The sequence below is a fragment of the Mirounga angustirostris genome, unplaced genomic scaffold (assembly GCF_029215605.1).
Source record: "Mirounga angustirostris isolate CCGP_5_RB_7025 unplaced genomic scaffold, mMirAng1.0.hap1 SCAF_12, whole genome shotgun sequence".
Lineage (NCBI taxonomy): Eukaryota > Metazoa > Chordata > Mammalia > Carnivora > Phocidae > Mirounga > Mirounga angustirostris.
In genome coordinates, this window is record NW_026991720.1 from 44,540,302 (window position 1) to 44,566,884 (window position 26,583).

At 41.7% G+C, this 26,583-nt stretch overlaps 1 protein-coding gene across 1 annotated transcript; it reads right to left on the minus strand.

Moving 5' to 3' along the window:
• Positions 1-2,374: 2,374 nt before the first annotated feature.
• On the minus strand, positions 2,375-14,531 carry PPP1R17 (protein phosphatase 1 regulatory subunit 17). Its single transcript, XM_045865119.1, has 4 exons — positions 14,450-14,531; positions 10,377-10,529; positions 8,903-9,055; positions 2,375-2,454 (listed from the first exon to the last, which is right to left on the minus strand). The coding sequence occupies exons 1-4, from the start codon at positions 14,529-14,531 to the stop codon at positions 2,375-2,377; spliced, it is 468 nt and encodes a 155-aa protein (XP_045721075.1).
• Positions 14,532-26,583: the final 12,052 nt, after the last annotated feature.

Below are 26,583 nucleotides of genomic sequence, written 5' to 3' on the forward strand. Positions count from 1 at the left end.
GGAAGTTTGATTGGCTTTGCCTTCATTGTTCGGTAAATGCTCCTTTGCAGCTGGGACTGTTACAAAGGCCATTCCCAGAAAGAGGAGGACTGGTCTTTCAGTTAAGGCTGTGCTGCAAGCCATGGAATCTCCTTATTAGAAGTCCTTCTTCATGTGCTGAGATCAAATTCTATATAATGGCTACCCATTTAATACCCAGGCAGTGGGGATTTGGCAATAGAAAACGCACAGTCCATGCTCTGAAAACCTCTTAAAATTATCCTGTGCTACATACAGATCGATACTTTTTTTCACTTACAAAGCCCTTTGCCATACCTTCTCTCATTTAATTCTCAAACCATTAAGAAAGCCAGATAGGGGTTATTATTTTCATTTTCAACAGAGACCTTTCGGGACTTGCTCAGTGTCGCACAGTTGGGATTGGAACCCAAGGCCTTCGTCTCTACAACGCCCAGTGTGCTCTCCACGCCACCCAGATGTCATAAATGGGTTGGGCTTTCCCAAACTGGCCGTGAGTTTATCACGTATACCCTGCAGTCGTGGCCGCAGGAAGGCACCATGCTTCTCAGCAAAGCTGACAGCACAAGACTGCATCTGCGTTTTTCTGGTGAGAACCCTTGGTAAAAATTGCTGCCGGTGGTGATATAATCCTATTCTATACATTAATTGCCTTTGGCTTTTTAAAAAAATTTATGGTGGCCTGTTGCACCACTTATACCTAAACCAGCAGCCAGACACGTCTTATTCCCCTCCCCCCTGACACGGTGACTGAGGCCATCGGAAGTGAAAGGGGAGGCCTGGGATCAGAGAGGCGAGAGATCATGAGGAACACAAAGCCTTCACCAGAGACTCCAAACCCAAATGTGAAGGCTGGCAGGTGAAGCCAGCAGGAGACACTCGCGTGGGGGCGGAGGGCGCTGGAGAATGTGTGCTCCTTCTCAAAGGGCATCTGGTGCCCAGCATCAGCTGACGGCTGTCATGCCTCAAATCAAGCCCAAGGTTGTCCGATCTTGAGGTGTTTTTCCAAGAGAATCTGGAAATCTAGACTCTGATGCAAATTCTTCTGATTGGATTGTTAAATATTAATGGCCGATTCAAACAAACATTGTTAAGCCTAGGTAGGGTCAAAAACAAACAAATCAATCCTGTGATTCTCTTTTGCAACCTCTTCTCTTTATATCTGCAAGTAAATAATTTTTAGAAGAAATGCACCAGGACATAAAGATGTGGTTAGAAGTGTTTTTATTACCAGCGGTGTCCTGTTATCTTTTCCACACTTGTGAGAAAGACAGGTTCCCGGAGCCAGGGTGTAAACAGAGCTTGGAAGTTACCACTTTTAGGCAAGATCTGTTTGAATACCCACTTTTCTACTTTTGAACAACAATTTTTGCCTTTCCCCATGTCTATCATCTGTTGGATGAGGCCCTCATGCAAAGGTTCCCCATGGCACCCACAGACAGCAGGCTGGGGCAAGGGTTATGTATAGACCCCTGCTCAGTAGCTAACACCACATCTTTCCTTCCCATCCAAGAAAGCATAGGGGGTTCTAAATAAGTGAGAATGCTGGGAGGGGCCTTCCACTGGCCTTAATTAATTTTTTAAAAAGTAAATTCATCACAGACAGTATCCTATCATTGGTAATGGTTCATGTGTGACACAGTTCACAAATTTCAGGACAACATGGTTAAGAGATGTTTCAAAACATAAAAATAAGTAGGATATATTGCTAAGCTTCTCAGTAGATCAGCACTCTCTATCTCCGGTATTCTCAGCCAAGGCATGGTTGATTGGGTTGCCCCCAGCACATTCACCGTTACGGTATCTGTTACAAGGGCCTTGGAAATGTCACCAGAGACACTTGGACTCTTGAGGAAAGATAAAAGAGATAAAAGACCATGTTCTCCAAAGCAATCAGTGAGTCTGCACCCAAACATTCTCACCTCCCTAACTGGCAACAGGGAGTCCGCACTTGAACTACTATTTGGATAATGTGAAGTCAAGTCTTGCCCACCAGCATAAACCAAGAAATAAAGCACTTCCGTGCTGTTCGTTCATGTTCTTTGCTCCATGAATTGATGGAGAAGCTGAACACTAGAGCTTTCCCTGTTACCTGCTAATTTAGAACGATCTGTTTCCTTTCCACTGCATTAGAAAATGAAAATTCAAGAGGTGAAAATAGAAACCAGATTCAAGAAAGAGGAGTGAGACAAAGAGGTACCTGGCAATCTGATACAGTACGCCTCTTGGGGGAAAGGTGTCTGGATCTCAAAGGCGGACTATCACAAAATGAGAGCAGAAGCAAGTCTATTTTTTGCCTAGGTCGCCACAGGGAACCAGTCTAACCTATTTACAAGTGGTCTCAGGAGAACTCTCTTTAAATAGATATCTTGTCACCATCCTTTTCGTCATCTTCCATGATCACTTTGGGTCTCTCGTCCCTGAGCAGTGTCACACCTGCAAAACAAAGCAACGATCTGCAATTAAGTGCCTCTAATGAAAATATTAGACAACCTTACAGTGTAGACATGGCACACAGGAGCATGGCAACCCAGACACCTCTTAGCATCTGCAAAGCTAAGTGTTAAAGGTGCCGCTAGAGTCAGGACGCTGGGTGCCTTATTTGGCCTGCCCAGAGGAGCTGTGACTCAATGAGGCACCGCGCTGGTGACCAGGAGACACTCGACCTGGGAGTCAGAGGCAATGTTGACCTCCTGGTCTATGGTCTGCATTTAAGTTAGCAGCACAGGAAGACAAAAAGCAAACAGGTTTTGGAATCCACTTGCTTTGGACCTCTCATTCTGCCACTCGCTCAGTCTGTGTTGGGCTAGTTAACACTTTCACACCTGAATTTTCTTGGATATAAAAGGCATGCACTGATACTTATGTAAAGGGTTATTGTGCCAGTTGAACAAGAAACACAGGCTCACACCTGTGAGCCCCGTGTCCGCTTCTCCTTTCACACGTGCTAATTCGGTTCCCCTTTGAAAAGAATGGGTCAGCAGCATGAAGCCAAAGTTAAATACATTTTTCTAACATCTGGGGAAAAGACTGAGCTGAGGCTCTGAACATGCCATTTCTAAATGTCAGGACTGGTGGATGATAAAGTTTACGTGGTTCAGAGCAAAAGGAGAAATTCAAGAAAGTGTAGTGAGTGCTCATTAAGTTCTGTGGCTACAATTTTAAAAAGTTGCTCTTTATTTTTATTTGATTTTCTTTTTGGGAGGATGAAAATATCCTTTCTTTTTGGGAATTTTAGGAGCATCAGATGTTTGGTGTTTTAGCAGCCTTACTAGGCAAAATTCAAAACTATCCCTATGTTGGGTTCCAATATATTTTGTGTTTTAAAAGTTTACTGGCCATTGAAATTCAGAAGCCTGAGCACAATTTTCTGGACTGATCAGCCCAGTTAAGACCATCCAAGGAGGGCTGGGTGGTTCTGCTCATCCTGTAAATTGTGAAGTAGGGTCATTTTAATAAAAAGACAAAGGAAGCTGTGATTCAAGGCGAGTCCTCCATGATTTTTGTCATCCACTCCAGCCAACCACCACTGCCTTGCATCTTCCCCACCTTCTCATAATTAGAGACTTTTCAGTTCATTAAGCATTTCATAAAGATCTAAACATGAGGGTAGAAAGCTGTGCACCACAAGAGGCCTTTCTACAACACTGGACTCCATTCAACAGCGGCAAATTAATGAAAACTATGTGTTGATCTTAATGACTATTCATTTGATTCAGTTCCTAGTTTGTTCATATGGGTTCTTTACCAATTAGCTGATATTTATTGGAGGAGAAAAACAATTTCTAGAGTCTGGTTGAAACTGAGGATTTTGCATAAATCACTTCTGAAACACAGTGGGTGATATTTTCTCTTCTACCAGCTGCAAGGAGGTTTAGATTTTTATTTGGAACTAAGGCTATCATGGTAGAAGAACAGAGAGTTAACTATGCTAAGCCCCCAAACTTTCTGTCCTGATTTCCTTGATATCTTTTCACATTAAGCCAAATTTGAGTTGATTCAAAGTGGGCAAGAGTGTTTAAATTCCCAGATCCCAGTTAAATTTCTGATTACTTGGGGTATCCTTGAAACTAGTCAGATGAGCATCTGGGCCAAAAAAAAAAAAAAAAAAAAGTCCTGGGATTTCAGGGAAGGGAGGAGCCTGTTTAGCCATCAAGGTCAGCCCTTTCCAAAGTAGGCTAGGCTTTCCAGAGGGACACGGGAGGTAATTTCAAGTGGAAAGTGAACTAGCATTTGTATTAGTATAGTTAAGCATTATTTTTAGTGTCTTATAATGAAAAATACATATGGTAGCTCATGAAAATCTTGATTTCATGGCTGTCACTGTTTAGGGTGAAGCTGAAATCAGTAGCTTCTGTGTCATCAATACATTTTTATTCTTGATGCTTCAGATCTTCGACTTTGTTCCTTTGAAGATGAATGAGGTTTGATAAACACGGATCTGTGGTTTAACCTAGTCCCGATCCTCTGTTCTCCTGTGGGAAGCAGAGGTGTGTCATTGAAGGAATGTACTCTAGAGCCTGGAACCTTTGCCTTCTTTGGTGGTCATTTAAATTTGAGCAAGTCACTTAACCTGTCTGAGCCTTGGTGTATTCATCTAAGAAACTGGAGAAAAAATAAATCCTATCTCCTTCAAGGGGTGACGCTGCCAGGTAAATGTAGACCAACATTCTTTGATGCTTCAGGCACACTTTTACATGAACCTTCATTAAAGCACATTTCACGTTGTAGGAATCATTGGAAAATACATCTATCCCCCCCCCCAAAACTTGAGGGTCTTAAAGGATATTCTAGCATCTAGTACAGGGCTTGGGGTACAGTAGGGATTTAGAAAATGTCAGTTCCTACCCTCCTACTCTCTGTGGAGGAGAGTTGATGGAACTTGGCTGCTTGTTAGAACGTGGTATTTTTTTTAAGGCCAAAGCTGTCAGTCCCAGGTCTCTAAGGGTCAACCAATTAGCCTTGTAACAAGCTATTTTAGGCCATGATCCCATTCAGAGCTGGTTACCTGCATGACAGATGTATGGGAGCTGGGGCTAAGATACCTCCTGTCCTGGCAAGCCACACCAGAGAGAACACTCTATTCCCAGCAGGACAGAAGAGGTGTCACGTTCAAAGGACGCAACAGTCCCATTTCTCCAAGTACATTATTGAGCTTTGATCTCCAAATATTCATAGCTCATGGGCCAATTTTCCAAGAGGCATCTCTTCAATGCTCCCGGCCTCATGATTTTTACTTTCTCTGGTTCCCATTGCCACAGACCTTCACTAAAGACTTCTTTTTCTTTTAAGCAGGTCTTGGCTACTCAGATCTTACTAATCACAACCCAGTGCACCCTGCCATGTAGTCACCAAGATGGGTGGCCCTGGCAAATGTGGGCCAAGTTGGGAGCAAACCTTGGGTTGGCAAGGAAACCGGAGATGATTCCTCACTGAGGAGTTGCCTGGCAGTTGGAACCTGTCAGATAAGCTCATTAACCTAGGGGAATGAAGGTAGTTAGCAAGAGATTTAGAAGAGAGAGATAATCCTTGTCCAGTCTTCAGTTGCCAAGGGCTAATGAGAGGAGATGTCTCCAGAGTGCATTTGTCTGTGAGTTCCTCTCAACACCCTTATTAGAACCAGTATGAGTCTCTCTGAACATCTGCCAAAGGCTCTATCTATCCTTATCAGCTTAACTAGCATTCTGACTACTGCCAAATCTTTAGATACTAAAAGGCTCTTCAAAAATAAAGTGCTTCAGCTAATATGCTAATAAAAGCTAGAATCATAGAACACCATCTATAATTGCAAATGCAACACAGAGATTTGCTGATTCAAGGAATTCCATAATATGTATAGAGTCCATGAATATACAGCCTCCCTCTCCAGCTCTGTGTATTTCGCCCTGTTTGAGAAACATTTTTTTTTATTCAACTAGGAACCTGCTCTCCTAAGATGTGGATATTGGGATGCAGGCAGCAACCATTGCCAGAGAAACAGGGCTCAACATTTTAGGAAGTCCCTTGAATCAGTAGGTTTATATGGAAAGATAAAACACTGAGGCTAGGAAAATTCTCACCTTGAGAAACGGTTTAAGTAATCTCAAAAAATATCAGGTTGAAGGGAATGGAGAGGAACTGACATTTATTGAGGACTTTCAAAACACCAGGATCTGTGCTACGTGCTTTATGTGCTTTATTTAATTATGTTAACAATCCTGGGAGACAGATTTTATGGTCCTGCTTTCAGAGATGGATGGAATGAAGGAGGCTCTTTTGTTTGTACTAGATGCCCAGGGTCACAAAGCTAGAATGATCAGAACCAGATATCAAACTTAGACCTTTCTGACTGCAAAGCCCATGTTCAGTGCTGTGTGCTAAGGTGACTCTCTGCTCATAAATATTTTTGTTCCTCTACCAAGTCTTTCCCTAAGAGAACTTCAATAAAAAACAAATATAAGAATGGGTAAAAAATAGAGTCTCCTAATGGAGAATTTGGAATTGCAGAATTGTGATTTCCAAATAGAATATCAAATCAACAGATACTTACTGAGTATTGCTATATAAAAAGGACTGGACTAGATATCAAGGTCAATACCAGCACAGTTCTCATGAATTCATCAACTGTAAGTCAATGTTAAGAACAGCTACAATAATGGCAGCAAGAGCCATAAAGACCATACTGAAAGAGATGACAAAGTCTTGGTATTTGCATGCCCGTGTCTACTACAGAGTTAGTTCAGAATAGAAAAGATTCATTTTGGACTTGGAGGAGTCTGTTAGCAGAGACTCTGAGCTAGCTGAGTCTTCAAAGGTGACCGGAACCAGGACAGAGGCAGAAGTGCAGGAAATGTATGATGGGTTGGAGGATCAGTGCAGGTAGGAATGCATGCAGCTTATGAGAAGCATGTTTGAGGCAGTTCAGATCCAGCCAGTTGGTCTTCAGTCCATTTCTCCAGAGAAGTGCCTCCTCAGGCTCCATGCCTCCTTGCCTGGCTCTGCTCCACAGAAATCAGTAACCTTGTCTGTGCCCCTGACTGCCTATTCATGATGTCTTCTTCTGAGCCTTCTTTCAATTCTTTTCTTTATTAAATAAAATAATGGGGAAACATAGTTCTATAACAACAAGATCCCATCTCCCAAAGTGTCCCTTCTGGATTGCCATAGTGCCAAAACAGTGAAAAACTGCCCACAGGTGAGACAGACCTGGCCTAGAGCCCCAGCTCTGCCACATCATTGTGTTTGATCCTGAACATAATTTGGTCCATTTACCTGTCCACCTAATCATCCCATCATCAATCCAACCAATCAGCCAAGCAGCTATCCATCCATCACTGCCATCCACAGAAGACTTTAAGTTACTGAAATTATCTTTCAGTTTCTTTACCTATAAAGGGAGTTAACAGCTACCTTTCTTGTGTTATTCAGCTGATTTTAAAAAATCCATGGGACATACCAAACTCAGTACCTAATATTTAGTAGGGTCTCAAGAAACAATAGTACATTTTCTTCTCTGCCACCACCCTCCAAATATCTCTAACACACACACACACACACACACACACACACACACACTCAGTCTTATAATCTAATCATGAGTATATGTCTTATTCCCTAACCTCCACATAAAATTCTCAGGGACAAGGCTATATTTCACTATTTTGGCTACTGCATAGTCTGGGCTGTGCACAGAGTTCAGCAAGATTTTTGAGTTTGATTTGACACATATTAAGATAGCTCTCATGAAGATGATACTTTCAGGATTAAAAAAAAAGAAATCTTGCCATTTGCAATGACGTGGATGGAACTAGAGGGTATTATGCTAAGTGAAATAAGTCAATCAGAATGACAATCATCATATGATCACACTCATATGTGGAATTTAAGAAACAAAACAGAGCATCATAGGGGAAGAGAAGGAAAAATAAAACAAGACAAAATTAGAGAGGGAGATAAACCATAAGAGACTCTTAATAATAGAAAGCAAACTGAGGGTTGCTGGAGGGGAAGGGGGTGGGGTAACTGGGTGAGGGACACTAAGGAAGGCACATGATGTAATGAGCACTGGGTGTTATGTAAGACTGATGAATCATTGAACTCTACCTCTGAAACTAATAATACATTGTATGTTAATTAATTGAATTTAAATAAAAAAATAAAATAAATTAACATTTTTATTATGGGAGTTTTCATATTTTCATATATATATATAGAAAACCATATAATTAATACTTATTAACATTTTGTCATTTGTTTTATTTAATTGTCTTTATTTTTGAGTATTGTAAAGCAAATTCCCTGTAACGCTTCTTTATGTATCTCTAACACTAAAAGCTTTTTAAAACCATAACTAAAATGCCATTATCATACCTGACAAAATTAACAATAAATACTCAATTTCATCTAAGAAAAGAAATGATACTTTCAGGGATCGTTTCTGTAATTTGTTACTAAAGATCGCTCTCGCTATTTCTACATCTCTCTTTCTCTCCTTCTCTCTCTCTCTCTCATTGAAGATTTGGTCAATACAGCCAGCCAGATGTCTTGGGAGAATCAGCCATCAGTCGTAGGATGCATGATCCATGGAAGGCTGGGGAGGAGAATATGTCAACTCTTTTCAAGGACCCACTGACATTTCTATTTCATTGGCTCAGTGGATCTGACCAGTTCTGCTGAAGCACGAGGAATGCCCTGAACCTCCCCCAGCTCCCAGTCAGCCCTGAGGGAGCTGCCAGGGAAGGTAAGCCTGAAAGGCAGCAGTAAATGCTGCTCCCCCCACAGAGCGCTTCTGTGTGACACAGCTTGCTGGGCCAGGACAGAGGCCATGCCCGTGGCACCTCCAGATGGTAAGGTTCTTGACCTGGTCCCATCACCCCCTGCAAATGCCTTGCACCAGCCTTTTTACCTGCTGCAAAGGGGGACACGTGCAGGGCAGGTGTGTCTTTTCTCCTTGGTTTTTTCTGTTCCAGGTCAGTGTTATGAAGAGCTGGACTCACTTTGCCCTTTGGGTGTCTCTCTTGAATGTCATATCTTTTAAGTAATTGTTCTGAAAGGACACCTGCGTGGTTAGGGAAACAGAGGGAGAAACAGAGTCATATACATATATCCTGATACATAAGGACAATGCATGCATATTTGCACATATCCCTAGTGATGGTAGTCAGTATAGCTTTTCAAACTTATTTTAATAAAAGCTTTTTCTGTATTAGGAATTAGTATCTGTTGAGGTGACACAAAGGGTTTTGCATGCCTGATTTTATTTTAGCCTCACAAAACCCTGAGGAACTTAATATTACTGTCACTATCACCTATCTGAGGAAGGCGAGGCATGGAAAACATGGCCACAGTAACACAGCTCGTAGGGGTCCGAGCCAGGAAGCGAGCCCAGGTCTGTCCGCCTGCGGGGTCCATCCTCCTTAGAGCAGTGGATCATTTGCTGCTCTGCAAGCCACATGCTCTGCTCTTCAGGGACTTACCTGCCTTCTCACCTCTCCCACACGTGACATTTCTCTCCATCATTTACAAACTCTCTGACATCAGCCTCCTCTACACAACTTTCCACAATTCCCTGCCCAGGCTGAGCTCTCGGGGTCCTTATGGAAGGACCTCATTATGGCCTTACCACTTACTGCATATTTCAGCCATTTATGCACTTCCATTATTTCCTATAAAACTGACAGTTCCCTCTCAGGAAGCTCTGTGTTCTATTTGTTTTGTCTCCCTCCAAGTGGGTTGTGAGTGGCGAGGACACTAAATCAATGGCCCGGAGGGAAGGAGAAAAGGAAGTAAGAACAAACAAAACTTTGGGGAAGCAAGAGAGTCACACATCACACAGGAGGTTGTTATGGAGACACGGTAGCTGTTCCCCAAACCATTTTGCTTTTCTCCTGGGCACACACACCCCTGGGCGGCATCTCTCTGCCTCCCATGCAGTCAGGTGAGGTTTGTGACTGAAGGATGTGATGTGGGCCACTTTCGGGTCTGCCAGTCTTCCAGTCTATTCTGCCCCACCCCCACCACCCCTCGTTACCCCTCATCCACATGCCTGCTGGATGCTAATGCTCATGGTGACTTTGAAAGCCACGTGCTGGTGATGTCCGAACCTCCATCAGCTGGAGTCCCTGAATTACCGTTTGGAGCAGAACCTGCCTCCCCAACTCGCACTACTGATGAGTGAAAAAAACCTTGTGTTGTGCCACTAAACATTTTGGAATTTATTTGATATAGCAGCTGGCCATACTGTAATGAAGACAGGTGCAGGGAGAATACCAGTGATTTAAAAACACCCAAATATGTGAGGAAAAAGTTGTGAGACCAATGCGATCTAGTGGTAGAGGCCCCCCTTCACAGACGGGCAAACTGACCCCATTGTCCATTACCTGGTATAAAAGGTGGGATGTGCAGTGCTGGTGTATCTTTTCTCCTTGGCTTTTTTTGGTCTGACTCAACATTCTGGGCAACCTGTGCATTTTTTCCCTTTCTTGGCTTCTTTTTGAGATCACAGTCTTTAATGAACTGGTCTGAAAGGTCATCTGATGTTGATAGGATGCAAAGAAAAAAAAAGAATATAACATGAGTAAGGGTCACTCACAAACTGGTTGGTTTCCAAGTACTTGCAGAAGCCATTTGGTCTGAAAAGGAAAAGGATTTATATATTTTGGCCTAGCATACAGAAGACTTTCGTAGCCTTGCACAAATACATAGCATAAAACAGAAAACTGGGATAGTCTATAAAACTCCAAATGAAGAGAGCTCCAATGGCCAGATAATCAAAGAAAAGAAGAACTTTAAAATATAGTTAGGCAAGCCACAGAGTGGGTTTGAGTTGAATTTCTGATAGAATAGGTTTTCTTTGCTAACTGCTGTTTCTTAATTTTTGCTCAAGGCTTGCTCTCTTGAAGACTCCAGCCTTGTAATAAGGTTCTCCACAAATTCCTCACCTGCCTTCATTTCTGTGGCCAGCCAGATCGCGCTGACCATTCACACTTGCCTTCAGCATTGGCCTCTTCATCCACTTCCCCACTGGCAATCCAATTCTCCCATTTGCCCAGCCTCACTCCAGGTCCTCTTGTCCTCTTACTCAGCTCTTTACCTTCCTCAGTCTCCCGAGCTCATGAAGCTTGGATTCTACATCGTGTCCATCAGATGTCAGTGTGTGTGATGAGTCCAATCTGATCACTCCTTTCCCATGAAAATATGTTCTCTGCTCCATCTGACTCCTCAATGCTTTGGCTGATGGTGTGCTTCTTTGAGCGTCTCTGTCATTGTTCTAGACAATGACATTTGTTTATTCTATCAGGGTTTATCTCCTGCTCTTGACAGAGCCTTCTTGGAGATTAAGGATTATATCCTTTTGATAATTTTATTCTTAATTGCCTCTCCCTCCCGTAAATGCATTTTGAATGGATAAGTGGAGTGGACTGATCCAAGTTCAGTTGCTGACTCTGTCACTTGTTAGTTCTGAGAACTTGGGCCTTAATTTCTAGGAACTTTAATATTGTCTCAACTTTTAAAGTGGGGATAATTTTAAATCAGTGTGTGTGTGTGTGTGTGTGTATGACAGAGAGAGAGAGAGGGCTACATTTGCTAATGTTGGTAAAGAAGTTGTTACATTTGATATATTTTAGATCTTCAAAAGAATGTTCACTCTGGTCATTGCTCAACCCCTAACCTTCCACAAAGTCCAAAGCAAAGCCCACCTTCCTGCCCTGTCTCCATAAGTCTTTCCCAGTCCTGGGTGTCCTTTCTCATTTTCTGGATATCCACAGGATTTTTGCTCGTGTAACACATTTTCTGCATATGTCTTCTCTGCCCCCTTTGATGACAGGTATCTTGTGTTTTTATCCCCTTACAGCAATTAATAAGTATTTGTTGAATGTATGCTTGAATGAATGAACTCAAGCATGTTATGTATAAGGAGAGAGTCTATTAGGGTTCAAAGAAGCCACAGACAATGAAGCTGTCTGTCTTCTCTGGAAATTCTCTATGGCCTGGTTACAGTCTTATACATCTACAACTGTGAATGCATTTGGGGAAATTCAGAGATTAATTGGAAATGTTCGGCCCCTTCTTCTTTTCCTTCCTCCCTTCTTTCTTTTTTCCTCTGTTCCTTTTTTTTTTTTTTTTTAAGATTTTATTTATTTATTTGACAGAGAGGGAGAGCACAAGCAGGGGGAACAGCAGGAGAGGGAGAGGGAGAAGAAGGCTCCCGAAGAGCAGGGAGCCCGACTCAAGGCTGGATCCCAGGACCCTGGGATCCCCGAAGGCAGACGCTTAACCAACTGAGCAACCCAGGTGCCCCTCTCTCTGTTTCTTTTTATGTAAATATTCAGGTCAGTGTCTTTAAAACGTGGAGGATTAAATGTGTCAAACTTGTTCCCTTCAGTTTCGTGGGTCTAGACATAACCTGTGTCATTCATAATGTATTTATTCGACAAACACTGATGAAGCTCCTCCTCTATGCCAGGCCTTGGGCAAGATTCTAGGACTAAAAAGACAAATAAGAAATAGTCCTGCCTTTCAAGTTGCTATGGTCTATTGGGCTTTATGTCTGGATGGTCTTTTGTTTTAGAAAACACAATATACATGAGAAAACTACCATTAGAAATAGCTAGTGGGGCGCCTGGGTGGCTCAGTCATTAAGCGTCTGCCTTCAGCTCGGGTCATGATCCCGGAGTCCTGGGATAGAGCCCCGCATCGGGCTCCCTGCTCCGCGGGAAGCCTGCTTCTCCCTCTCCCACTCCCCCTGCTTGCGTTCCCTCTCTTGCTGTGTCTCTCTCTGTCAAATAAATAAAACCTTAGAAAAAAAAAAAGAAAGAAAGAAATAGCTAGTAACCACACATTATTATGCCTGCATCATCCAAAGATCACAGTACATAACCAAAAATCAAATAGCATCATTCCCTTCAGCCATATTTAATAGTAATAAATATTTCTTTTTACCTACAGGATTTGAATTATTCCATCCAATCATTTCAATTTAATAAACATTTATTGAGATCATACTGCATGTAAGGCACTGAACCATATGCTTTTAAGTTTACATATACAAAAAAACAGAGGTGAGAGGGAACTTTATTGAATACTTTTATATACCAGATGATTTCACATTCTTCTAGTGTATGGGAATGACCAACACCTTCTCTGATTCATCAATGCCTGTGTTTTACCAGTTGTTAAATATTCATAGCATATCCTAAACACACGATCTCATTTAGTTCTCACACTAAGCCCACAAGGAAGGTGTACAATTATCCCCAATTTGCCGATGAGGAAACAGATTTAGAAGGCCAGATGAAAGGCTAAAGGTCACATTCCTGGCAGATTATGGCATTAGGAGCAAGTTCAGGCTCTTGGGACCATGTTTCTTTTTTTCTTCTTTTTTTATTTAAAAAAATTATTTAAATTCAATTTCATATTATTCGTTTCAGGGGCAGAATTTAGTGATTCATCAGTTGCATACAACACCCAGTGTTCATTCCATCAAGGGCCCTCCTTAATGCCCATCACCCCATTATCCCATCCCCCCACCCCCTCCCCTATGTTTCTTAATGTCTAGCTGAAAATGCAATTTTAAAAATTTATTGCCACATAGCACAATTTCTCCCCATATCATACATACCATAGACATTTGCTGAATGAATAAATATTGCTCAGAATGAGTGCTGCCCAGCTGTGGGGGTCTCTGGAAGGACAGGCTGGATATGGACCAGTCATGGGTCACCATTCCAGCCCAGGATGAGACTCAGTGCACAGTACAGCAAGGCATTTGCTTCAGTTTTGACTTTTACTTCAATTGCACTTTTTCCCACTTTTGGAGAAATCCTGAACATAAATTATCTTGATGGCAAACGGGGAGAGGGGAGAGTCATAACCAGGCGAGATATAAACAAAGGCTATGAATATGCAAAAGGCCCATCCATCAAACGTCTGAGTGTCTCATTTTTAGAAATGGGTAGAGGCAGAAATGTTTCTGGTATTTTCATTACAAAGGTTATGCAAAAAGTCAGTTCTGGAAAGGAAACAGATTGACAATAAAGCAGAAAAAGGCTATTTAAAATTCTGTCTTGATAGGCAAAGAGAGGTATTTGAAATATTTTATTGGCCCTGCACATGGGGTGTAAGTGTGCTGGCAAATACTAGAAACAAGCTCTGTTGCCACATTCCACTTATTGCCTCAAAAACGCTCTGCCTGGGACTCGGTCAGACCCGAAAAAGAGGACAATGCCTCTTCTCTCTTTTTGTAACTCTAATGAACCTCTCTCCGTGCCTCCGCTAATATTTACACGGCAGACCCCACAGAGTCATGGCTATTTGCCTGTCCATCTGGTGTTGGCTGTCACCAGAAGGTACACACGATCGGGTTTCAGGGGGCCTCCCTTTGACTTGCAGAGAATGGCAGAGACCCTTCCTTTCTGACTTCCACTACTGACATTCACGCTGGGGCTTTTACCTAAGTGGTCACAACGAGGGTCTAGCTTGTCCAGTCTGTCTTCTGGGAGCTCCAATGGCTGCATTTGTTCAGTGGACATCATCGAAGGAGGTGTTTCTTGGGCAGCACTAGGGAAGCATAAGAAACAAGGCCATTAGTGTGTCCTCTGTTCATTTGTTCACTTACGAAATGAGTATATTCACTTACTATTACATTCTCAATTTAATCCTATTTTTCAAATCTGCTTCTTTTATTACCTACTAGAAGCTCTAACTTAAGATTTAAGTCAAAACAAATGAAACACACACACACACACACGGATTTATTGATAATTGCCGTGCATCAAATGTTCAATATTTATCTTCTTTCAGAAGCACTGTGGGAGTTTCAGAACGAATACTTATCAATTCTGAATTAGAAATGAGTTAGCTGAGAATTACAGAAACTCTTGATTAAATCTTGTCTGTATTTTCTGTTGAGTTCTGCAAAATAGGATTATGCCTACTTTGCAGATGAAGAAACCAAGGATCAGAAAATACAATTCATTCATTTAGTCACACAATTATTAAATAGCCAAGATCCAAATTTTTAAACAGCCTGGATCTAAATCCAGTTCTGAAGACTTCCAGTAGACACCTAAGACTCTCAGACAGTGATTCCTTTGAACGCAAATTGAACCAAGCCTCTGGTTTTCTATCATTACATGCTATATTTTATATGCATGTACACATTACATATATATAGCATGTATATATATATGCATTACATACATATAGCATGAAGTATATAATATAAAATAACTATAAAGTAATGAGATTTGTAGGAAAAAAATCTAGCTCTTGAAATGGATCCTTATTATTTTCTCCCTAGAGATTTCCGACACTAGAGCAAATCTGCTCCCTCTTCCCCCCATTTTTCCTAAACCACAAATCCATTGAACTTTCCAGAGCTATTAGCTGTAGCCATTGTCCAGGAGGAGTGGAAATCCAGAATGGACATGTGACAGGTCTGAATGAGAAATGCATTAGTTGAGACTTACAGAATCTGATTCTGTTTCTTCCTGATAATTTATTACTCATGTCCCATCATAGTAAGAATGTTTAGAGAGGAATAAGATTAAAATGACCCAAACCGATCCTCTTTTCTTGAGATTCCTGGTTCACTGGCATGCAGATGAACACAGGGACTAGTGTGTTAACATTTCAGGTTCATAGAATGAGTTCAACTCAGTCGTCTTCTGAGGAATAAGCCAGTTTTTCTCCAGGAAGGCTGGAGGGCTTCTCCCCTCCGCTCCTCCCCCACCCCCCGCCCTGCCATGAGCTGAGATCACTGCATAGCAGATGGAGCTGTTCACGGATTACTTGACCCTGGCTTTTAGTGTCACTCTGGGCAGACTGATTGTACTGAGTGACTTTAGCAGAAATCAATTCCGACCATTGTTTTAGTGTTTGTATAGAGACTGCCAGCTCCCTGGGACCATATGATGCTCACTTGGGTGGCTAGCCCCCACCTGCTTGAGCAGAGAAGGGAGTTATGGACCCTCAGTCGGGATGAGTGGGCTCAGTGCTGAGGCCTAGAGGTGAAGTGACAACCTCAAATACGGCCTGTGCACCTACTTAACGAATCTTCCTCCTCTTTGGGCAGAAAATCGTGGGCTCTGTCCTTGACTCTATGCTGGAAATCACCCCATGGAGGACCTAGTCAAGAAATATTCATTCTCCGGAAGGACAGCTGAGGCCCAAAGACATTGAGGTCACCTAGTATCAGTAACACACTCAGAATCAGAGTGATCACTCGAACCCAGGCCTCCTGCCTTCTACTCTAGGTCCCCTCTGGCAATGGTCCCCCTCTCCCTTTCTCCACCCACAGTCAGCTCTTCTTTGTACTTGGATCACATGGCCGCTCCTGTGTGCTCAATAGCGGGTTATTTAATTTGAATCTGAGTTTTCGAGTTCCAGGGGATCTAGGTAAAATCTCAGCTCTACTGAAAAAGCTGTATGACTTTGATGAAGTAGCTAAATCTTCGTGATGTAGTGAGGGTAAATGGAGCCCAAGTACGATATAATCATGTTTGCCCTTTCTTCTACAAGTGACAGCTGCTATGCTAGAATGAGCAAAGCCTAGCATCCTTGTGGTGCGGCCCGTCGATAGGCACCCAGAGACATAGGTCCCTCTCTTTTCCCCTATCCCCTTCCTAGCCTCCCTTTTCCTATCTGTAAAATAGAGATAACAGCATCTACCTCACAGAGCTACTATAAGGGTTAACTAGAACACCTCCCGGCTTTGCACATTGCGGGTACTCCATCCATGGCAGCCATTGCTCTGTAGCTGATGAAGACCAGTCACCTTCTCTTCTGAGAACAGGAACTGGGAGATCAGGGGACTGGGAAGGAACTCCACCAGACTGCAGAAGGACAGACAAGCCGGAGCAGGGGCTGCAGCTGAGGACGGGGTGGGAGGGGGAGCCAGCCTCCATCAGCACAGAGCCAGCTCCTAGTTTAGGGCAGGAATATCAGTTCCTCAGCTAAAAAACATTGGTCAGTTCAGTCTGAGGTCAGAAGTAGGTTTGGGAATTTTGTCCTTTCTCTAAATACCGAGTAAGTTCCTTAGTTGGATGTTAGAATATGAAGTTTAACTCAAGGCCACTGACTGCAAGCATTTGGTGCAATATGGGGTAGAAGCAAATGTTTGGTTACTTGTACCACTCTCTAGCTGGGTGAACTTGGGAAAGTGGCATGCCCTCCTGAAAACTTAGTTTCCACATCTGTAAAATGGGCTGATAGTGGCTCTTCTCCAGGATTGACAGTATTCACAATACAGCGTGTGTAGAGTTTCCAGCCCAGATCCCAGCACATGCTGACACTTTAAGAAGTGTAGGTTGCTTTGTTTGTTCTTCACCATCCTCCCATTGTGATTACGGCATGCATATCTTCACTGAACCATTGGAGCCATCTCCTGGCCCCATCCCTGGCCTTCTCCAAAGCTAATAATGAGATTAGAGCGATCCAAGGTACAAACCAATGGCAGGGCCCCCCCTTTCCAAGTCTGGGGGACATGGTACTACTGATTCTTAGGAGCGAACTGAAACGTGGCTTAGTCGTAATGAAATTCTAAAAAATTCTAAAGAATTTCCCCAAAGTAATCAGCTCTGGATTTACCTGATGGAATAAAAAGTTAGGTTATGTCTACAGCCCAGTGTGGTATCTGATTATGTACAATTCATATCCTTTGTCAAATCTCTTTTTAACTAGAGGATTTAATTCATTAAAAGCCTAAATTTGCAGTATTCCTCCGGAGTGACTCTTCCTTGAAGTAGGGAACGGAAAGGGTTTTTTGGTAAACACACTCGCCCCAGCCTCCCACACTGTGAGAATATGCAGATACACCAATATTCCTCTCTGGAACTTAGCAATTTAATTTGCAAGAATTCTGACTCTCACAGAATTCAAGACTCTACCTCCCTTAGAAAAAATGTCTTGAAGGTGATGCCTTTTCCTGCTCCCCACCTAGCCCCAGTTTAGCCTTGCTCCAGAAAGCACACCCCTGCACCCCCGCTCCCCCCACGGCCCCCCTCCCCGCCCTTGCTCCACCAGCTGCAGCCCTCTTTGTCCCAGCAACCATAAGGAAGCTGTAACTTATTGGAAATTTGCTTTTCTTGCCAGGAAAGTTCTTGGAGTAAAAATTGGAAACACTTACCAATGAGTGCAGGCGCTGGGATGAGGCGAGAGATGGGGAGGGCAAGCCTCCTCCCTGAAGCTGGGCCGGCTCTTCTGCTGCAGCCGCTGCTTGCTGCCCGGCTCCAGTTCCTCTTATCTAGGGACCAGCTGCCGCTGTTGCCATGGGGATGCTCCATTTCACAGGCGCCAGGGCAAGGGGGATGGAGAGGGAAAGAGGACTAATCTCACTGTCTCTGCTACCAGCTGCAATAATTGTCCATTTCAAAAACACAATACAGAGTTGTGCTTTGAGTACCTAGTGTGCAAGGCTGGAGAGATCTAGACAAGCCAGCTAGAACCACCCTACGCAGTAGGGTTTTTTGTTTTTTGTTTGTTTGTTTTTTGGCCCGACTTTGCAAATATAGAAGCTGAGGCACAGTCATATTAAGTGACTTGCCCAAAAGGTGACTCAGCTAATTTTAACCCTCAGATCTACTTGAGTGTAAATTCAAAGTACTTTCACTCACCATCCGGGCCCCTTAGAGTAGTATCAGGGTGAGAAGAATAATAGCAATCGCTGACATTTACAGAAGGCTTCCCGAAGGCTAGGCACTCTTCTTTACACGTCTGGACTCATTTCATCTTCATAACAGCCTTGCCAGAGAAGTGGCTGTCCGCATCCCCCTTTCACTGATGGGGCGCTGAGTTGATAAATCATCTGCACAAGACCTCTCTGCTAGTAAATGGTAAGGCTAGAGTTTGCATTGGGCAATGGGATGTAGAGTCCTTGCTCTTAACCTGTTTGCAGCACTGCTTGCCAAAGAGAGCATTTCAGAAAGAACAGCGCATAGTGAAGAAAGCAGCCCTCACCATCTGGGGTGGGTGTGGAGGCCAGGGAAAATTTGCTCCTTCAAAGGAACCAAAGCAAATATTCTAATATGCGGAATTCATATGCAGTCCAGGAAAGGGCAGGGGGAGCAAAGGGTGCTGAAGCGAGGCTAGCAGTGTGATGTGCTGTCATATGGAGAGGGAGGTTCTGTGTTTGGGGCAAGCTCACTGGAGGAAATGTCCTGTGCCGAGCAGAGGAGTTCGTAGTCTGTGGTCTGGGCATGAAGAGCAGGGAGGTTAGTCTAGGGGATGAGGTGGGGATCAGCGGGAGGGGCTTGAGACCCCTGAGGGCAGCCAAGAGACCACCCACCAATGATGCCCAAGAGGTGCGTTCTCATAGATGAGGTACAGTACAAACCACACATGTGGTTTCCTTTCTTTCCAGAGGCTACATGCAGCGCGGTTCTCGAAGGCCACTCGCTGGCTTCAACCACCTGCTGGTCACCAGTATCGAGTGGCTGATTCCCCCTTTGCATTTGCCAGCATCCCAAATAATAGGGCTGGAACCATATGAAACTCATCCTGAGGTTGACTCCTAGGGTGAGAATTTATTCAGAGGCCACGGTCACAAATCTGCCAGAACAGGCTTCCTTGTTGGATTCGTTTGTCTTGGTTCTTGTTGGAATCTCCTGGAAAGGGATGGAGGCTGCCAAAAGGTAATGCTCCTGGCTAGGAAGGGGGACGCTGGATGCTAAGTGAAAGTCCCTAGAAGCAGTTCTCTATTCCCAACCGCCTGCTTTATCTTCTTATCAACAGCCTTTTTGGCCAGTGTGGTTAGCAGCATCTTCATTTCCAAACTTGAGTGGAAAAAATACACTTTTCCTAAACTCTTCACTTCTTTTTTTAAATTAAACATTTTTTGAGATAATTTAAATTCACATGCAGTTGTAAGAAATAATACAGAGAAGTCTCCTGTACCTTTTAAGCAATTTCTTCCAATGATGTTATCTTGCAAAACTATTGGACAGTATCTCAACGGTATTTTGGTATTGATACACTCAAGATACAGGATCATCCCATCACCACAAGAATCCCTCATGCTGCTCTTACATAGTCACACCCACCTGCCTCCCCTTCCCTTCCTCGTTCTCCCTGCTCCCACCCACTCCTTAACTCCCTCAACCACTAATCTATTCTCCATTTCTATACTGTTGTTATTTCCAAAATGTTATATACATGGAATCATACAGTATGAAATTTTTTGAATTTGGCTATTTTTCTGCACTCAGCATTATTCCTGGCTATTCATCCAAGTTGTTTCATGCATCAATAATTTGTTCCTTTTTAATTGCTGCCTAGTATTCCATGGTATGTGCCAACACATGACAATTTACCTGTTGTAGGACATCTGAATTGTTCCTAGTGTTTGGCTATTACAAATAAAGCTGTTATAAAAATTCATGTATAGGCTTTTGTATGAACATAAGTATTCATTTCTCTGGGATAAATGCCCAGGAGTGCAATTGCTGGCTTGTGTGGCAGTTGCATGTTTAATTTTATAAGGAACTGCCAAACTGTTTTCCAAAGTGGCTCCACCATTTTACATTTCTGCCAGCCATTTATGAGAGATCCAGTTTCTCTGCCAGCATTCAGTGTTGTTACAATTGTTTAAAGTCATTCTCATAGGTATAGGTGTAGTGGTATCTCATTGTGGTTTTAATTTGCATTCCCCTGTAGACTAGTGATGTAAAACCTCTTTTCATGGGCTTATTTGCCATCTGCATGTTTCTTCGGTGAAATATCTCTTCATGTCTTTTGCCCATTTTTTAATTGGATTGTTTTTTTTTTTTTTACTGTTGAGCTTTAAAAATTCCTTATGTATTCTAGATACTGGCCCTTTATAAGAAATACAGTTTGCAAATGTTTTCTCCCAGTTTATGGGCTGTCTTTTCAAACTCCTAACAGAGTCTTTCATAGAGAAAATTTTTATTATTATTTTTTTAAAGATTTTTATTTATTTATTGAGAGAGAGAGAATGATAGAGAGAGAGCATGAGAGGGAGGAGGGTCAGAGGGAGAAGCAGACTCCCTGCTGAGCAGGGAACCCGATGCGGGACTTGATCCTGGGACTCCAGGATCATGACCTGAGCCGAAGGCAGTTGCTTAACCAACTGAGCCACCCAGGCACCCCTAGAGAAAAGTTTTAAATTTATATCAAGTCTCATTTACCAATACATTTACCAATAAATTTTAGAACATATATAGTTGAGAATATTTCTGAAGCTCTTCAGAGAAGCTGAACTGTGTTAGGAATTTTAAAACACTCTTTTGTCACATAATTTCCCCAAATCAAAGGGAATATTTCAAAGAGAGAAGAGAGTATGAATTCCTTATTTCCTCTTTGGATAGACATGTGTACTTATCCCAAGTTCAGGTTGTAGTTGCAGTGTTCCCCCCCCCCCCAGGGCTTTCTACGCACACTTTAATTGATTATGCCCACCACCCTCCTTTTAAAGCAGATGTAAACAGCAACTGAGATGGCAGATGGTAATGTAAATCTATACCTCAGAGAGCTCTAAATAACAGCCACATATGTGCAGTGTTGAAGTCATGGATCCTTGGCCTACTGTGCTCCCAGTGTAAGTGCAAGGGGCCATTGTGTCCATGACATGATTTGTAGGTCCAAGAGCCCTCTGATGTGTGGCTCAGTTGGTTTCTGGCTTCATTCCTGATGGATGCCTAATGGTAACTAGCTTTAAATGAATATATTTTCATTTTAATCACAAATATTCAATCTTTACGAATGAGAATGATCACAGTGATGAACATTTCCAGACAATTTATTTTAGTCAATAGCCTATCAAGTGTGCACTTGAAATATTTGCCTCCCAAAATCAATCTAAGGCAGTTTTTCTGTTGAGGGGTGATGGGGCTCCCTCAATCAAGGAGGAGAGAGAGAGCATGAAAGCAAGCTCACTGAAAATTTGCATGCTTGTTTTATCCCAGACATCTTGCTGGATCTCTTTGGTTGTCTCTTTCAGCCCTTAGAGAGGAGAAATAACTGTTTCGGATCAATATTTTCCAGTAAATAGGTGTCCATGTCTTTGCTTTCGGCAGCTCTGAACACCTTTTAGTTCTTTGTAACAGAAGATTATCGAATTAATCAATAACAAATTCTGTCATCATTTACTCTCATTGGATTGAAAATTAAAATATAAAAGTTAATATTTCAGAAATTAACTGCCAAATAACTTAGTAAGTGCTTATTGAAATAAGAGATAATGTTATTCATTTATTTGAGATCATTGTAGATACACATGAAATAATACAAAGAGAGAGTTCCCTTCTGTACTGTCTTTTGTGCTAGTGGTTTTTTGGTTTTGCTATCTAATTAGTGCTGACCTTGTATAATGATTTGGGAATTATTCCTTTTTCTTTAATTTCTGGTAGGAAACTATGATAAGCTGGTGTTGTCCTATTCAGAAGTTTAGTATATTTTCCATTAAAACCATCTGAGCCTAGAAATTTCTTTGGGGAGCCTTCAAATTACAAATTCAATTTCTTTACTGATTCCACGGCTGTTTCATCTTGGTTAAATTTTGGCAGTCGGTGGTTTTCAAGGATTGGTCCATTTCTTCTAAGTTATTGAATGTATGAGCATAAAGTTGTTCCTTTATTATCTTTTCAATGGCTGTAGGATATGTAGAGACATTCTCTGTTTCTTTCTTGATATTGGTGATTTGTGCCTTCTATTTTTGTCAATCTTGCTAAAGGCCTTCAATTTTATTGACCTTTTCCCCAAAGAACCAGTTTTTGTTTCATTGATTTTCTCTATTGTTTTCCAATATTGTTTCATTGATTTCTGCTCTTATGTGTATTACTTCCCCTTTTCTGCTTGCTTTGGATTTATCTTGTCCTTCCTTTACTGGTTTCTTGAGGTAGGAACTTAGGTTACTGATGAGACCTTTCTTCATTTTTAATGTAAGCACTAACGATATAAATTTCCCTCTCAGCACTGCTTTAGCTGCACTCCACATATTTTGATGTGCTGTAGCTTTATTTTTATTTAATTGTAGGTACTTAAAACTTTTTTGAGACTTCCCTTTTGACCCATAGGTTGTTTAAAAGTGCGTTATTTAATTTCCACATGTTTACAGATTTTTCTATTGTCTTTTGTTGTTGATTTCGAGTTTGATTCTACTGTGGTTGGAGAGCACACTTTGCATAATTTCAATTCTTTTAAATTTGGAGGTTTGTTTTATGGCCCAAGAAACAATCTATCTTGGTGAATGTTCTATGATTTCTTGAAAAAAATGTGTATGGAGCATTCTATGTTTTTCAGTTAGATATTGTTGGTTGATTGTGTTGCTCGGATCTTCAATTTCTTTGCTAAGTTCTTGTCTAGTTGCAGAGATGGGAGTGTTAAGTCTCCAGCTTTTGTTGTGGATTTGTTTATTTTTCCTTTCAATTCTATTAGTTTGTGCTTTTTGTGTCTGAGACTATCATTTGGTACTTAGGCTATTAGGATCGTTATGTCTTCCTGGTATATTAATCCTGTTATTATTTGTAATGCTCCTTTGTGTTTCTACCAAATTTTTGTTGTTGTTGTAAAGTCTATTTTGTCATATTAATATAGACACTCCTACTTTTTAAAAATTGTTTGCAGTGCATATCTTCTTCCATCCTTCCATCCTTATCTATATTGTTGAATTGGAAGTGAGTTTCTTATAAGCATCATGTAATTGGGTAGAGGTTCTTCAGATCTCTGTTATTTGAAATATTTAGACCATTTACATTTAAGATAATTATTGATAGATTAGCATTTAACTCTGACATTTTCTTATTTGTTTTCTTTTTGTTTCCTCTGATTCTTGTTCCTCTGTTTCTTTTTTCTTGCCTTTCCTTCAAGTCAGTTGAGCAGGTTTTAGAATTCCACCTTCATTTATTTAGAGACTGAGCATATCTCTGTATTAGCCAGGATTCTCCAGAGAAACAGAACCAACATACATATAGAAAGGAGTTTGTTTTAAGGACTTTGCTCACATGGTTATGGAGGTTGGCATGTCTAAAATATTCAGAGTGGGCTGTCAGACTAGAGACTCAGGCCATTCAAGTCTAAAGGCCATCTACCAGCAGAATCTCCTCACTTGGAGGATTGATTTTTGTTCTATTAGAGCCTTCAACCGATTGGATGTGGCCCACCCACATTATGGAGGACGAGCTGGGTTAGTGAAAGTCCACTGCCTGAAATGTTAATCTTAGACATAAACACTCATAAAAACATCCATTCTGAAACATCCATTCAGAACATAACAGTCTACTGGTATCAACACTTTAATGCTTCAAGTGAAGTATGGAAACCTGAATTTTACTTAGGTCCCTTCCCTTTCCCACTTTAAAACATCATTGTCTTGAATATCAAATGTTCTAATTTTTGTTTTAATCATCAAATATTATTCATAAAACTCATAAGGAAAAGGTTAGGCTCTTGTAAGTGCCCATATTTCTACCCTTTCCATTGTTCTTCTTTCCTGATGCTCTGAGATTCTTTTCTTCTTCTTCTTCTTTTTTTTTTTTTTTAGATTTTATTTATTTGAGAGAGAGATAGAGTGCATGACTGGGGGGGAAGGGCAGAGGGAGAGGGAGAAGCAGAGTCCCCGCTGAGCAGGGAGCCTGATGTGGGGCTTGATCCCAGGACTCCGAGATCATGACCTGAGCCAAAGGCAGACACCCAACTGATTGAGCCACCCAGGTGCCCCTGAGATTCTTTCTTTTATCATTTCTTTTCTGTTAGAAGAATTTCCTTTGGTCAAATTTTAAAGAATAAATTTGCTAGCAATACTTTCTTTTAGTTTTCCATTGTCTGAGAGTGCACTTATTTCCCTTTAATTCCCGAAGGATAATATCACCAGATACAAAGTTTGAAATGGGCAGTTTTGTTTTGTTTTTTTCATTTCAGTACTTGAAGAATATTATGTTACTTCCTCTGGCATCTGTGGTTTCAGATGAGAAATTCACTATCATTTAAATTGGTGTTCCCCCACGTGTGATTTGTCATTTCTCTCTGGTTGCTGTCAAGATTTTTCCTAGGCCTTTAGTTTTCAAATTATAACTTGGTGTCATGCCTGGTATTAAGTTAACCCCCAGTTAGGGAGTTAAACATGAATAAGATTCAGTCCTTACCATTTAGGAGCTCGTAATCTGGTAGAAATGAGGGGAGATAGGCACAGAAAAAATGATGGACACACTGTGCATTCTAGCAGATATGAGCCAAGTGCTGTAGGACCATCAGGAAAGAAGCAAGGATCTGCTTCTTTGAAGATAATTTGAGGTCTTTGAAGAAAGGGAGGATTGATTTTGAATGAAAGGCAGGAAAAGATAATCTAGACAGAGGAATAATGATATATTCAGCTATCCATCCATCCATCCAACTACCCATCCATCCTTCCAGCTGAACATCGAGGAATTACATGCAGGAAGTATGTTAAGTATTGCAGGTACAGTGGCAAGTAAAATACAGTGTCACCACAATCTCAAAGTTCCTTACATGGAATATGGCAGGCGACAATGGTCAAGGACAGCCAAGTTTTGAAAGTTGGAAGAATGTGATAGTTATTTACCTATCCTTCTGAGAAAGAACAAAAAGTTCTAGTCTTTCTGAAGGGACAGTGTTATATACAGTTTCAAGAACCATCAAATTTTAAATTGAGCTTTGAATTATTTCTGCTATTTTCCCCTCGATGATAATATCTCCCCAGGAATGTGGGTGAATTGCATTTAAATGGGGTGGGTTGGTCCCTACTTTCCAATGTCAGTTGGCTGCCTGAATGTCTCTGATGATGTGCCACTCACCTGTCAGGATCTGACATGGAAGTCTTGATGCTTGACTGGGTATTTGATTTATGCTACATGCCCATTTTCCACACATACCCCATCTTTGATCTCTTTTTTATCTCTACCTTGATTTTCTCTCATTTCTTGCAGATGATTCAGTTCTAAGGCTTGTCCACTTAGATACATGTCTATCTAGTCTCCAATCTTCTATCTGGCTTATATTGATTTGTCTTATCCAATAGAGATTTAGAGCTCTGAGGTCCTTGAGCCTCATTCTGACCAAAAGGGCCATTGTCCCATTGACATTGAGCCTCATTTTGACTCCATGGGACATAATCACACTGACTGATCTTGAGCGTTATTCTGATCTAAACAGCAGTCACTCGGACCTAGCTACCTTTTATTAAGTTCCTATTTCAATCTCCTAACTGTATTCTGGTTAATTCTCATCACATCTCTATCAGGTATATGTTATTTTATGTTACAGATTTAAAATCTGATTCTCAGAGACCTAGATCACTTGTCAATGCTGAATAGCTACTAAAGAGCAAAGGAGTGATTTGAACTCAGGTGTCTCCTCTCCTGAGTCAGTGTTCTTCCCTCTACGTTTTTCTTGAATGAGTGAGACACGTCCCCCTGCTGCATTGGCCGTCTTGCCATGCTTCACGCTCTTCTATTCCCCTGCATCAATGAAACAGACAAATCTGACTCATCATTTGCTCCCTTCTGAAAATTAAGCTGATTTTATTCTTTTTGAGTAACATGCTCTCAAAGCTGGACATCTGGCTACTGTATAAAATGATGATCACCACTCAGCAGAACAACAAGGGAGCCATTT

What these genes read in the sequence shown, in the direction of transcription:
- PPP1R17 (XM_045865119.1), bottom strand. Translation starts at nt 14,531, where the DNA reads ATGATGTCCACTGAACAAATGCAGCCATTGGAGCTCCCAGAAGACAGA. An exon ending in CCCTCGTTGTGACCACTTAG is followed by an intron (nt 10,530 to 14,449) that starts GTAAAAGCCCCA and finishes TATCAACATCAG; the next exon opens with ATGACCTTTCAGACCAGTTC. An exon ending in CATCCCACCTTTTATACCAG is followed by an intron (nt 9,056 to 10,376) that starts GTAATGGACAAT and finishes CTAACCACGCAG; the next exon opens with GTGTCCTTTCAGAACAATTA.